Source organism: Ceratotherium simum, chromosome 8, assembly GCF_057802395.1.
Source record: "Ceratotherium simum simum isolate JZ-2026a chromosome 8, ASM5780239v1, whole genome shotgun sequence".
Taxonomy (NCBI): Eukaryota; Metazoa; Chordata; class Mammalia; order Perissodactyla; family Rhinocerotidae; genus Ceratotherium; species Ceratotherium simum.
In genome coordinates, this window is record NC_141907.1 from 66231296 (window position 1) to 66246835 (window position 15540).

Below are 15540 nucleotides of genomic sequence, written 5' to 3' on the forward strand. Positions count from 1 at the left end.
TTGGGGAGTTGGGTGTCTATCTTAAGTATAAATTCCCATGTTTCTCATGGGAAAACACTGTACTGGCTAGCTGCAACATACAGCATAAATTATTTCAGATCCAGCAAAACCAGACAGCATATTTCCTTTCAAGAGCTATTTGGACTCTACAGTGCATTTATAAAGTTCTCTGCACTTGCGAACTTTAGTTGTTTTGCCTGGAAATATGAGAAAAATAATCTGTAAATGCTAAAACCAAATACGTTGAAGTCTTGAATAATGACATTACATGACTATATTACATGAATGTATTCTATTCTGTCACAAATAAACAAACAAAAAATGGAGAATTTCCTTATTCTTGAAACAAGTTCATTACCAGCTAGAAAACGGGAAAGAAAAATTCAATGTCTTTAAATTTCATTTGTGAATTGTTTAAATAATAGCCATAATTTACTAAGTTTAAATACTTGGATTTTCTTTTTTAAAAAAAGAGCTTTATGATTTTTAAATAATAAAATTTGTCTTCAGATATGAATTTTTAAAGGCTTTCTTTGCTCTGTACTTATGTAATCCTAACACACAAATCAGCAGAACTAGGACTTCCCAGACAAAAGTCAGGAGGAAAATAAATGAACAGAAATACTATTCCTTTTTATAAGCATAAATTTGAAACAAAATCATTTAGTAATAACATAAATTTTGAGAAATTTCTTAACTAATTTCAAGTATTCATTTAAAATATATATATAACACCAAAAGGTGTGTTGCTCAAAACTTTAACTTGATCTATTATAAAGTTATTTCTATTTAAGAAAATGTATGTCTTCAGACTTAAGGTTGTTTCTGAGTTCTGGGAAGTACAAAGTGTCTCCTGAGCCATTTCATTAACTTTTATAAATATTTCTTCTATAAGTTAGATCAACAGTAAATAAACTCAGACCTCAAAAGACCTAAGGTTCAGGTAGAAATTTCAAATACACTATTTTGAGTTGTTTCTAAACTTGCAAAATGAGCTGATAGAAATTCTTAAGAAAATATTACCTTTGGCATGATGATTTAAAAATACACAAAATATATAAAGTCATTATTTGACAATTTTTTTAAAAGGGGGAAAACGGCAATATTTCAAAACTTGGAAATGTAAAAACTCATTCTTAAGGGAAAACTATAATTTTTACTTCTTTAATCTCTTTCTCTGACTCTTTTTTAAACTAGAAGTTGTGATAGAACATTAATTTTATTTTCACTAGCAAACTTAAGACTTTGCAATTTATTTACTGTGCAAAATTAGTATATTTTTTATCTTAGTATATTATTTTTATCTTAGTATATTTTTAGTATATTTTATATTAGTATATTATTTTATATTAGTATATTATTGTCTGCATAACATTCTATTTTTTTAGAAGTCAGGTTAAAATTTTTGTTTAGGGGACCGGCCCCATGGCATAGCGGTTAAGTGCACATGCTCCGCTGCTGGCGGGCCGGGTTCAGATCCCAGGCGTGCACTAGACGCACTGCTTGCCAGGCCATGCTGTGGCGGTGTCCCATATAAAGTAGAGGAAGATGGGCACGGATGTTAGCTCAGGGCCAGTCTTCCTCGGCAAAAAGAGGAGGATTGGCGTGGATGTTAGCTCAGGGCTCATCTTCTTCACAAAAAAATAAATAAAATAAAATGACTCTAATAAAAAAAATGTTTTTTGTTTAATTCCTGGATATTGTAGCTCAATTGGACAACTCTAAACGAGTAGTTGCATATACAAAACAAAGAATTACTTAGGTATGGTAGATAAATTTATGGATTCACCTGATAAGAGCTTTTTCTCCAAAATATTCTCCTTTCTGCAGTGTTTTTATCAGTTGTGGTTGATCATGGCCCTCTGTACTCTGGGTGACTTTTACCTAAATGATGTCAAACAATTAAAAAGAGAGAGAGAAGAAAAAAGGAGAATCTGAGTGCATATCCATTCAACCAGACCCTCCAGATCTATATAAACTTGACTGAAGAAGGAAAAAGACAAGTCTTTGCTTTAATTTTGCCATAGTTAGGACAATCTAACTATAGTCAGCTCTGGATGGACTGAGACATCCTGTGATTTAACACAAAGGACTCCACCGTCTGTAAGAGGAAGATTCTCCATTTAAACTCCACCTCCCAAAGTTAAAAACTTTTATGTAAATCCAGTGACTCCTTCCTAGCGGTTCTCAAAGCAAATAATAATGGTCCTGTGAGAACTTTGATTACTTCAAAAAGCCAAATAGAGTTAGCAAATGAATCAAGAATAAAGCTGAGTATCAGGAGTTCTGAATCTGGTATCTGCAACTGACTCGCTGAATCCTGCGTACCCTCTAAAACTGAACAAAAAATGTGGATATGGAGAAGGGTCCACAGCTTTCACGGGTGTCTCAACATGACCCACGGCCCAGGAAGATTTAAGAAGCTCCATGGCAGAGCCAAACAAAAACTTCAATATTCCTTGTTTGTGGCTAGAATTATTCCCATTCAACACAGTAACAAGCGTTGCTTCATGCTGATTAGAAATTCTGATTACCATTTATAACTCGTAACTTGTATCTAAGTTACAATAAATTAAAATTTTAAAAATAATAAATGCAATTTGTTTATTAGCCAGAATTCTTTCAAAGCATGGAGTCCAGGTTGGGGAGAAATGATAAAAAGTGGTTCTGAACATTGAAGAGTTTCTGAGGTTTGAAATTATTTTGTTAATTTTTTTCCTTCACTGGGGTCCGGTTCAAAGTTCAACCACAAACCAGTTTACAAAGGGCAGTGCCTGACTCTCTGATGATAAACTCTTCCACAGAAGAAAGAACATTCGTAAAAATCCGACAGTTTTAGACACTGGTGCTCATGATTTTACTCTTTCCTTCAATATTTCACAAATGCCTTTTATCTCTGATGAACATTGTTAAGAGTCAACACAGGGAGCAACTGGCAACATGTTACCCACTCAATATCTAGGTAAAGAAAAAGACCTATTGTACATATTAGTATAAAATTTTCATCAGCATCTAAATCAACTTGAGGTACTGTATGAATGGAAGTTCTGAGCCATATTGTTCTATAGCTTGATGCCTGGCCATTGCTGTCCTCAATTGCCAAGTTCATTCTTCTCTACCTGCTGCTTGTCATATCTGTTGGATAGAAAAATGTTCCAGCCCTGATCTGGGACCTTGGGCTAATTGAGAATCACATACTCATAGCCAGAAAAGACCTTAGAAATAATCCAGTCATTTTATACACAATGAAACGAGGTCCAAAGAAAGTCAAGTGACCTGCCTAACGTCACTAAGAAGTTATTGGCTCAGCTGGAACCCATCACAAGTCTTCCGTGCCTCCAAACCCAGTGCTCAGATCAAACCCCACAGGACTCTTCTGGGAAGATGCTCCTTTACCCTTTCAACGCAGAGGACTTCTTTGAAAAGACTTTTTGATTTACTTGAAGTAAGCTTTAATTAATATTTACCTTTCCTTTTGCTAAAATGAAAAAGGTACTTCCTTCCTCGCCCTCTCTAATAATGTAGTCTCCTTTGTCATAGTATTCCTATTGGGATGAGAGAGAAAGAAAAGGTTAGATCCAGTGGAGACGAACAGATGAATACATAATGAAATAGAACTCCTTGTGTCTTTGAAATCAGCATTCCACACCTGTTTCTTGTATTTTTTCCTTATTGTAACTGTAATCTTGTTTTAACACTGCAGTTGTAAACTGTGGAAAAGTAAAGAGATTTTTGCTGTATGATCTGCATTTATGTTTATCTTTCAGAGAAAAAACTGCCCTGGAATACTGCATTTCAGGCATGGACATTGAAGACATGAAGAGAAAGGACAGCAAGACAATAACCACTGACACCCAGGTTGGCCTCCACCTAAATAATCTAAGTATAAACTGTTTCGTGATCGGCAACAGTCTGAATTGGGTCTAGAGTTTCAAAAAAGAACAAATAATTATCTAATAAATTGAAAATATTATCCTCAATGGATATTAGGCATATCAGCCTCAATTTCTAATTCCTTGAAGAGTAACTGCTTGGAAAATTCTACATACATAGTAAATAGCTCTTTCATATGGATTCTTTCCAAAGATTTATCATCATAAAGATTGACACTAGAATTTTTTACATATAAATTCTATTCTTCAATGTAAGTTTATCCTCATGAATTCTCAAATTGTCACATTTCTTTTTTTTTTTTTTTTTGTGAGGAAGATCAGCCCTGAGCTAACATCCAAGCCAATCCTCCTCTTTTTGCTGAGGAAGACTGGCCCTGGGCTAACATCTGTGCCCATCTTCCTCCACTTTATATGGGATGCCGCCACAGCATGGCCTGACAAGCGGTGCATTGGTGCGCACCGGGGATCAAACCCGGGCCGCTTGCAGCGGAGCACGCACACTTAACCGCTACGCCACAGGGCCGGCCCCCTCAAATTGTCACATTTCTTTGTCTATATGTGTGAGTGATCAGAGAACTCGGGCAGGGAAAAGTAAGTCATCCACCTGTCAGACTAAAAGAGCAATTCAGTCTCTTAGAAAACAAAGGATGGATTAAACCGTCCACCTGTACTTTGCTTGAATTTGATATTGTCTCCAAGTCATAGAACTAAAATGGATCTCAATTATTTATACAAACAAAAATGGGCTTGTTTAATTTTTTAAAAAGGCATAATTAACAATACAATAGCTCTCTCTTGTTTTTCTTTTAGACTTGAAAACAAAATCCAAACAAAACTACTTTTGTATCTGCTATATCTCAATATATTTTTGGTCATTTACTCTTAAAACCTATTTACATTTATGGAATAAATATTACTCCTAATACTAATAAACATACCTTTTATTTACATAGCACTATGTACATTTTACAAGACATTTCAACATCTCAGGGAAGGAAGCAAAATATCTTAGAGGGAAAAGTACTTTGAAGCCAAACAGGTCTAGATTCAAATCCCAGTTATGCTTGGAATTTCACTTCCATCAATGCATAAAATTCAAATAAGAACATTTACTTTCAAGGATTTAGAGAAGAGAAGCACATTAGTTTTCTACTGCGGCTCTAACAAAGCCACACACTTAGTGGCTTAAAACAACAGCCATTTATTATCTCACATTTTCTGTGGGTCAGAGTCCAGGCACAACATAGCTCTCCTAGATTTCTCTGCGTTAAGATTTCTCAAGACTGAATTCAGGGTGTAAGTAGGGCTGTGTTCCTTTTTTGAGGCTCAGGGGAAAATCCGCTTTCAAGCTCATTCAGGTTGTCAGGAGAATTCAGTTCCTTGCAGTTGTAGGATAAGGTCCCATTTCCATGCTGGCTGTCAGCAGGGGCTGCCCCTTAGCTCCTAGAGATCTGTCTCTGGTCCTTGCACAGAGCCCCCTACATTTCAGAACCAGCAATGGCATGTCAAATTCTTCTTACATTTAGAATCTCTCTGACTTCCACTTCTGCTGTATATCTCTGGCTCCAGCCACAGAAAATTCTCTGCTATTAACGGCTCATGTAATTATACTCGACCCACCTAAATAATCCAGGATCATCTCCTTATTTGAAGGTCCTGAACCTTAATTACATCTGCAAAGACCCTTTTGCCATGTAACATAACTTATTCACATATTCCGGGGATTTGGGTCTGGACATTTTGGCAGGGGGGAGGGGGTGGTCAATTCAGCCTACCACAATAAGCCAATTAAAGACAACTTTTTTTTTTTTTATTGATGTTTTAATGGTTTCTAACATTGTGAAATTTTGGGTTGTACATTTTTGTTTGTCCATCACCATATATATGACTCCCTTCACCCCTTGTGCCCACCCCCCACCCCCACTGCCCCTGGTAACCACAGTCCAGTTTTCTCTGTCCATGTGTTGGTTTATATTCCACATATGAGTGAGATCATACAGTGTTTGTCTTTCTCTTTCTGGCTTATTTCACTTAACATAATACGCTCCAGGCCCATCCATGTTGTTGTAAATGGGACGATTTTGTTAAAGACAATGTTTTTTGATGCATTAAAAGGATCTAAGGGCCAACCCAGTGGCCTAGTGGTTAAGTTCAGCATGCTCTGCTTTGGCAGCCCAGGTTTGGCTCCTGGGTGCCGACCTACACCACCCGTCTGTCAGTGGCCATGCTGTGGCGGTGGCTCACATACAAAAAGAGGAAGATTGGCAGCAGATGTTAGCTCAGGGCGAATCTTCCTCAGCAAAAAAAAAACGAACAAAAAAAGCAGCACCTAAAACATAGTAAATACTCAATTAATGATTGCCATCTTAAGGAGTATAATGGTTTGCTTAGCTGTTACTTAAATCTTCTGGACGTCAGTTTCCTTTTCTGTAAAATTAAGACGGTATGACCCACCACACCTAATGTTGTTTGAGGACTAGGTGAGACAGTGTACCTAAAGCTCCTGGTGGCACATTTGGTAGGCACCAGGCATCTGATGACTGTTAATTCCTGTGAAAGAGGCCGTGAGCTGGTCATCAAAGTCTTCCACAGTGAACTGCACTCCCCAGCCTCCCTGCTGTTAGCTGTGGCCATGTGATTAACTTCTAGCTAAAAGAATCTGAGCAGAAGAGACAGGTGCCACCTCCATAGACTATGAACTGTTTTAGGCACGTGTCTTCATACTCTTCCCCCAACTGTAATGGCATGGCCCAGAGAGATCTTGGGAGAGGGACCACGTGGAAAACAGCAGAGTAGCCATCAGCTTGGCTTCCTGAATGACTCTTTGGAGCCAACAGGACCCATCCTCCCTGGACTATTATGTAAGCAAGAGACAAACTTCTTATTTTATCTAGAAAATGACATTTTGAGGGTTTCTGCCTCACGGTTTGCTTACTCCAACTCTTTATTCTTTCTCATTTTAGCTTTATCACAAACTTGCGCAATATACAAGCTCAAGTTTACAGTGAGATGACTATGACCCTTGGAGGTTAAGCGAGTGATCACGACACTGCAGTCCAGGTATCTTCATTACCCGGCTAATGCTCAATTCTCTTTACTAAAGCTGCTGGTGTCATGTTAGATGTTCCTGTTTCAGAAAGTCTGCTCTCCAGTCTCTCCTGTTCCCATCTCAATCTCAGTCCCCATTACCCACGGTACAGAAGGAACAGGAGAATTTTTGAAGCGCTGGTAGACTGTTCTTCAGGTATTATAAAGCCTTTGGTGTGTGTGGAGGTTCAGCTTTAACTCCTGTCCGCCAGATAAGTTAAACAGGAGAAGCTTGAACGGAAACACTGAGAAAGTGCTTTGTTGTTTCCTAAGGGACAACCTTCCTAGTGGTATTTTTCCCAAGGATAATTCTTTGTCACCCAAAACCATGGGAGGAAGATAAATAATACCTCCCAGTGTGTTGACAGTAGCTTCATAGATCAGAACAGGCTGTGGATGTAGGTCAGACCAAAAATATATGGTGGGAAGTACTGGCTATGATGCTAGACTGGCCAATGTTTGTCAACTGGGGAGTGCAGCCAGTCTAGCTAGGGTGGTCACCAAGACCAAAACAGAAATGCAAACAGTGTGGTTATTGTCCCGTGGTTACATCGCAAAGGGGTCCCTTACAGGACCAAGAAGCCATAGACCCCATCCTGTAGAGAAATGGTTTTCAAGCACTTTTTTTTTCTTTTCTACAAATACATTTTACATGTACACTCAAATACACACACACAAGCATTCACACATACAGACATTTATATAAAATTGAACTATATTTAGACAATACTTATACTTACTACTCTGATATTAAAAAAAAAATGTTCCTCTAAATTGCTTTCATGGCCTACTGATGAGTTGTGACCCACAGTCTGAAAAAGATGTTTTAAAAGAAGACGTCTAGAAACTTTGAGAGGAGTTACGTAGTGTATGGCAAGAGGGAAAAATAAGAAAACCAATTCCAGGACAGACTGAGAGGTAGAGGTCAAAAGAAAACTATACAAACAGCCACAGATAAAGATGGAAAGAGTTTTTCACTGTAAAAAAAAATGCTCTTTCTGTGATAATGCTAGAGTCTGAGCACCTGAAAATAGAATACATAAAACCAGAAGAAAAATCCAAGGTGATGGGGACAAAGAAGCAAACTCTTAGAATCTTTAGAGTGCGATAGAAATCTTCATTACAAAGAGGTATTGATGATATGCACAGTTATGATACACAGACACATACACACACACACACACACATACACACATACACACACACACGCTCCTTACATCGTGTGACTATGTACCCAAGTTGGTTGTTTAAAAATACAGTTATTTGGATTGTTACCAGCTATTTTTTGTTTGCCCAAGTACAACAGTTAAAGCACCTTAGAAATTTTAAGGCAAACACACCTGGATCAGGTGGACCCTATCAACCATCCAGGCAAAATTTAGTAGATTTTAGATTGTTTATTTCCAAGGAACCAGAGCCTATAAAATGAAAACCAACAGAAACTCCTGTGATTTAGGTGAGCCAACTGTATAGAATTCTGTAACTGAAACAATGAAAGAGCCCTTAGAGATGTGCTCCACCACCCCCTTATTTTGTACATGAGGAGACCCTAATGCCCACCACAATTAATTGACAGAGGCTTGACCACAAACCCTAATCTCCAAACTTTGGACCAGTGAACTTTCTACAACACCTAGCTGCCCCACCTTTAAATAACTGGTCCATAAACTGTGGCAAAATCCACAATTACCTCAACTTTCTTAAGGCTCTGGATGTAATCATTAAAATGAGAAAATCCCTCTAGCTTATGCAAGTGTTACCAGAAACTATAAGAAAGGAAGACTAGACTTTTAAAAAATGATAAAAAGTGAAAAATTCCTGAATAAAGAGGCAGACTATGGCAAACTTTAAATATATGCAAAGTCATGTGCCACATAACAACATTTAGGTCAACAACAGACTGCGTATACAACGGTAATCCATAGGATTAGTACCATGTAACCTAGGTGTGTAGTAGGCTATACTATCTAGGTTTGTGTGAGTGCATTCTTATGATGTTTGCACAACGACTAAATCACCCAACAATGCCTTCCTCTCCGTCATTAAGAGAAATATGACTGTATTCTTATCATAAACTAGTGCTTCTCAAACTTTAATAAGCATAAGAATCACATAGTTAAAATGTTAAAATGTGGATTTCTGGGCCCCTACCCCAGAGTTTCTGATTCAGTAAGTGTGAGATGGCATCTGGGAATCTGCCTGTTAAGCAGCACCACAGGTGATCTGAGTATAGGCAAAGACACTTCACACCACCTCACCCCTGCCCTACTCCCACTACAACTCCAGTTTTGTGAAACATGGCATGTCAGAGTCGCAGTGCAAAGGGTCACTGAGTAAAATACCAAAGCTCTGTAACAAAGAGTTAGGTGACTTGGATCAACCCCACAGTCAAATCCCATGCTTCCTGGATTGATCACCACGAGTAGAAGTAGAAACTCTTTTCACTCTTGTCTTCCATACTGCACAACTACCAGGTGCAGAAGTCATGTTATCATTTTCATTATCATTAATAGTTACACTACTTTCTGAATCTGTATCATGCTTTATGATGTTCATTAGTTAACTCTTAAAGCACATCAGTGAATATGTTGGTACTATTCCCACTCTCCTTTTCCCATCAGAACACGAGAAGAGGCTTAAAGGCAACGTCTGCCTCTAGAACTGAATGTTCTGAGTGACTTAAGGTAAAGCAAGAAATGCCATTGGGGGGCCGGCCCAGTGGTGTAGTGGTTAAGTTTGAGCGCTCCGCTTCGGCAGCCCAGGGTTCGCAGGTTCAGATCCCGCGCAGACACACGCACTGCTTATCAAGCCATGCTGAGGCGGCATCCCATATAAAGTAGAGGAAGATGGGCACGGATGTTAGCCCAGGGCCAATATTCCTCAGCAAAAAAGAGGAGGATTGGCAACAGATGTTAGCTCAGGGCTAATCTTCCTCACAAACAAAAAAATAAATGCCATTGGAACACTGCCCAATCACGGCTATTTGGTCTAGGAGTTCAACAGTCAAAGTCTTAACAAACACATCAGATCTTTGGCTTGGTGATGGGCAACTCTGATCTCCCTTCCCTGCCCCTGCACAAAAATTAAAAACCTTCCAAATCAACTACTAAACAACAACCAGATTCAGCCTGTTTTTCTCGAAGATTATGGAGCCAGTTTGTGGGACAGCTGGTCCTGGAACTCATCAGGTGCTCTGTCATAACTCCGATGCATTAGTGATTGACTGTTGTCAGGACCCTGTTGATGGGTCATTAGTCCAAGCTATGCTGGTAAATTATGTGCTTTTCTCAGCGCTAAATACATCCCACTACTCCCCTGTTAATTACTTTTGCATTTGAGAATTTTCACACATTACAGAGACACATTTGTTTGCCAGGTATGAATAAAGAGCCCTTTATAAACTGTGCTGCTGTCTGCAAATGCTGAGATATAATAAAGCCTTTCTAAGGTTTTTTAAAAGATGAGACTTTAAAATTCGAATTGTGTGTTGATTAATACTGGATTTGAGCCCCCATCTATATATTCTGTAGCTATTGCCTGTGGCTGCTATAAATATGTCTAATTTACCATTTATTTTTAATGATACTAAATTTTAATATTTGCTGTCAGCATGGAATTCCCCTCTGGTGAATCTACTCTATTAGTATTATATTAAAAACAGATTTCCGAGGTTAAGAAAAAAATATAGGGCCTCTCCAGCTTTAAAAAAAAACATTCTCAGAAATTAGGATGAATTATTAATTTGTAACATCTGTGATTGGGTTATGTTACACTGGGAAAATCCCAAGAGATGAGGGCAAGCAGTCCTCTTGAAAATGACTTCATATCTGAACGCTCTGGGGACACAAGGCCAGGCACTGTGTCATCATGGCCTGTCCTTGATAAACTGCTGGATGGGTTCCATGAATTGTAAATAGAAACATTACTGGTGTCACTTACACTTAAGGATAAAATGGTCAGTGCTCCCTTCTCAACAGATATTAGTTTACATTGTATATCATGATTGACAGAGGCATGAATCTGTCAACAATCAGTCTTGCCGAACTTTTTTTGTCTCCCACTGAGAACAGATTTATAAAAGCTTAAAGTCTACATGTGACTTCTCTACTATTCCTTACCTCCTTTAAATTCCATAAAAGCCATTTTGGTTTCAAAGAAATTGACCCCGAAAAAAGTTAGAGAGAGGTTATTTGCTTTGAATTTTAATCTCTGAAATCTGAAGAGGTTTTCATATAATGCACATCATAGTAATCCAAGAGACATGTCATAAAAGCATTATTCACGGAAGACTTGACTAGTCTTGGACTAGAACCAACCATCTGGGTGATGCCTAATATGAGTTTTTGAACGCATTCCAAAGTACCATTTTTCCCTAGATGTTAAAATAGGTAAAGTGCTTCTGAAGCACAGTTTTGTTTTGTTTTTTAATGTCTTTTCATGGCCTAGAGTTTTCAAGTATGGAGTATTTCATAGCCTGATTCAGAAGCCTGTCACCAAAAGCCCCAGTATACCCTTTCTCTACTCCATCACCTAATTATGCATCACTGACTGCCTTATGCTATGAAAACTCTATGAGGAATTGTGATGTTAATTGCAGAAAATTAGATTCCTCTTGAGTAAGGCAGATTCATTTCACAGAATATACTAAAAAGATTAAAATATGTAAATCAAATGTCACTTTAGACATGCACATCCAATTTCCTTTTATACATTTCAGAAGAGTCACCGAAACCCATCCCAGCCCCTTAATTCAGTGTGAGTTGGCCTAAGGTTTTTCACACTAGAAAAAGGCTCCTGGTCTCTGTAGACTGGTGATCTACCATCTTTACCATGTTTTCCTTTTTATTCATTTACAGTGCTAATAATGATGAGATTAAACTATTTTTTAATAAAATGTATTTTTTACTTTAAAATTTCTTACCACTTCCAAGCAGTCAATGATCTTGGTTAATTTATCTTCAGGTAAATTCTTCAGCAAGGATACACTTCAAAATTAAAAAGAAACCTTTATTTAATTATCTTCCTGAATTAAAGTATAAATACACAGCTCTGTGTAGATTCAAAAATCTTTACACGCATTTAAAAAAATATAACGCACTTTAATTTTTCCAAAGTAAACCTTCAAATATATCACACATAAATAATTGAATTTCAAATACATTGAAATTATGTAATCACATATAATCACAGACATTTATCATAAGCAAATAAATAAAAACAGCAAGACACTATAAAGACAAAAAAATCAAATTTTGTCTGTTTGCAGAGAAAAACATTTTACATTTGTTGCTGGTTTTCAATGTGAATCTTGTCCAGAAACGTGTTTCTCTCCACATCTCAATATCTCTTTTATTAGCATGGGTGGGGAGCTCTGTATACAGAGGAGGATCAGATTTTCATCTAAATCCTTGTAATTAAGTAAAGACTGAATCCAGGGGGGAATGTAGGAATTAGCATGGAAATGATCTTTGATTATTAGTCATACTGTACTATCTTTTAAAATTAATAGTAGCCAGAGGCATGTACTAGAAACATTTTACAGATAATATACAAAGAATGAAATAGAATACTGAAACATTATTTTTTTAAAAAATCAGAAATTTCACTCAGTATGATCAACCAATCAATAGATTAAATTGTTCTTTTAGAGAAATCTCTCTTCTGCTTCACCCATTTTTACTCAGAACTGTTGATATAATTTCTATAAGATAAATACTTCTTTCTTACCATCTAAAATTTGACACTGCTAAGGAAAAAATGATGCTACTCCAAAAATACATCATTGGATCTGATTTTTGAAAAAAGAGCTATAGACTGATCCTTGCACATGTGCACCAGGAGGCATATGTCCAGGAGATGTGTATAATAAGAATGTTTGCATCAGAATCATTTGTAATTGCAAAACACTGGAACACCTCCCCAGTGGGAGAGCAGTTAAACACACTGCGGTAGAGTCAGAAAACGGAACTCCACGACAGGAGAAATGACTGAACTAACCAAATGGATGAATCTTAAAATATATATACATATTGAGCGAAAAAAATAGTTGCAAAAAATAACACCAATTTTATAAAGTTCAAAAACAGGTTAAATCAAGCTATATATATAAATCAAAATAATAAAGAATACCACAGGAATGATTACTAAACTTCAGAATACAGACTACCCCAAGGAGAGGGGGTGGGAGGCTGGGAAATGACGTGGGGGAGCACATGAGAACTCCAATAACATTGCTAACTTTCTACTTCTTAGGTTGGGCAGCAGCTTGACAGCGCTCATTATGTTATTATGTTTTATAACTTACATGTGTACTATGTATCTTTTATATATATCACAGAGCTCATAATAAGAAGATGTAATTGGAAAAAGAAAGAGCTTATTGTATATTATGAAACAAAGAGAAATGTATTTCTCTAATATGTCTCCTTATTGATGAAAAGGTATAAAGGAACCAGAACTTTTTTATATATAGTGGCATTTACTGCAAGGGAACACTTTTGTTCCTTTGGTTTAATTGATTAACACATGCTCATCAGGAAAGTTCTACTTCTGGTCCAAACTGGGATCTACAACGTTAGTGAAGATTCTCTCCCATAAACCCATCACCTTTGGAGATTGGTGAGGAAATTGATAGGAGGAAAAACCATCTGTCTCCCCTCCATGCAGGCAGAGATCGGGTTTATCTTGTTCACCACTGAATCTACAATGTTTAGGGCCTGGCAATAAGTATTTGTTGAATAAATGCTTGAATGAGATAACAAAAGGAAGGAAGGAATATGTACTGGTAAATTCTCTGAGCTCCTTCCACTAAGACAGAACACACTAGACTCCAAGGGAATGAACTGCTATGCCTAGTGGTTCAGGTTTTACCTCAGATATTCAAATGCAATCCATGAGCACTGGTTTATTTATCCCTCTTTGGCCCTTGCATATGTGTGGTACATTAGTTTTAAATGCTGACCTGTGTTGCTCAGTTGTTGGATTTTGAGATCACCTATACTCAGGTAGACCCTACAATATGATGGCTAAGGCACTGGTTGGCATATAGGTAAGGCACCTCCTTGTCATTATGGCAGCTCTCTGCCTGAGTCATTATTGTCTCTGGGAGAGTAAATCAGCAAGATTCTATATGAGAAACCATAATGCCTGCAATGTTCTACTGATTAACGCCTTCATTCAATATTTATTGAGTCCTCGCCATATGCTGGGCACTGAATAGCCCTAAGATCATTGACTCTGCAGGCTAGTCATGCAAGATAAAATCATTATACTTAAAAAGAACTTAGAATTTATTTTTTGAAAGCGCATGATATTTCATTATTATTACCACTTACCATAGGTAACATTTCATGACAGTATGTCTTGCAGCTTCAGAGACTGTCAAAACTCCCACAAAAGACACAGAAATAGTTTAAAAAAGAAAATTATATTTTCCAAAAAAATTTTTTAATGTGTAACTGACTTTTTCAGTTACACGTATTTGTTTGTCTATCATTTGATGCATCCAAGTTGTTGGGGATACAGAACAGTTCACAAAATGAATTTGTTCTGAGGATCCATGTCATCATCAGAAGCACAGTAACATTTTTGGCAAGTTAATTTGCTACAAATAATAGCAATTTGAAAGATGGTGTGGCTATGCAAATGAGAAAAAGAATATCTCAGGTAAAGCAAGTAAGGATAGTAAAATAAATTAATTTTAATATTATTCTAGGCAAAGCATTATTAGAAAGATTATCTTTTGCTATCCACTTCCAAATTATAGAATGTCTTTCAAAATCAACTGAGCAATCCAGCTGAATATTTTAGGATTTTTTGCACATTTTTCTATACTATCTACAATGACTCCATCAATACAAGAACAAACTTAGCAAGAGAAATAAATCAGTGTGCAAGGCTAATGGGAACTAAATATAATTTTTTATATATAGAAGCATTTACCGCAAGGAAATAGTTTTGTTCCTTTGGTTTAATCATGTGGAAAATGCTTAAATGAGAGAAACTATAGTAAAGTAATCATTCTGATAAAACCAACATAGCCACAATATGTCTTCACCATCTTCTGTTCTTTCCACCAACGTGTTACTCTTACCTTCTAAGGAAGTTTCTGTACTGTTCATCTCTAGCTTGAGCTGTCCTTCTCATTATATTCTGGAATACCTCTCGATCTAGTGCCCAAGTTTTAACATTGGTAATAGCTTTAGAAAAATCAAGAAAATAATAAAATATTGTTTAGCCTCACATTAAGAAAACACTCTAAAATGTTACTCAATACATTTTTCATATAGTCTCATAAAATGATATTTCTTGGAAAAGGCACGGCACATTAACAACAACAAACATGCAAATGGAAGAAAGTAGTGATATAAATAGTGGGTAATTTCATAAAATCATTTTTGGCTTTGAAATGAAGCATGATTTGGAAGTGAGTAGCAAAAAATTTCCTTTCTAATTATGTTTTGCTTAGGATTATATTAAAATTAGTTTGCTATTCCTAATTACACACTACATCATCAGAATGTATTTCAGATTTGTGCTGTGATACAAGAGAAAGCCAGCC

At 36.9% G+C, this 15540-nt stretch overlaps 1 protein-coding gene across 1 annotated transcript in view; it reads right to left on the reverse strand.

Moving 5' to 3' along the window:
- Positions 1-15540, reverse strand: part of PRKG2 (protein kinase cGMP-dependent 2) — a 109175-nt gene that overhangs the window by 53765 nt on the left and 39870 nt on the right. The window contains exons 5-8 of the mRNA XM_014787835.2: positions 15073-15178; positions 11902-11965; positions 3468-3545; positions 1790-1884 (exon numbers count right to left, since the gene is read on the reverse strand). Of these exons, the coding sequence (XP_014643321.1) occupies positions 1790-1884; positions 3468-3545; positions 11902-11965; positions 15073-15178 (343 nt within the window). The remainder of the gene's footprint in view (positions 1-1789; positions 1885-3467; positions 3546-11901; positions 11966-15072; positions 15179-15540) is intronic.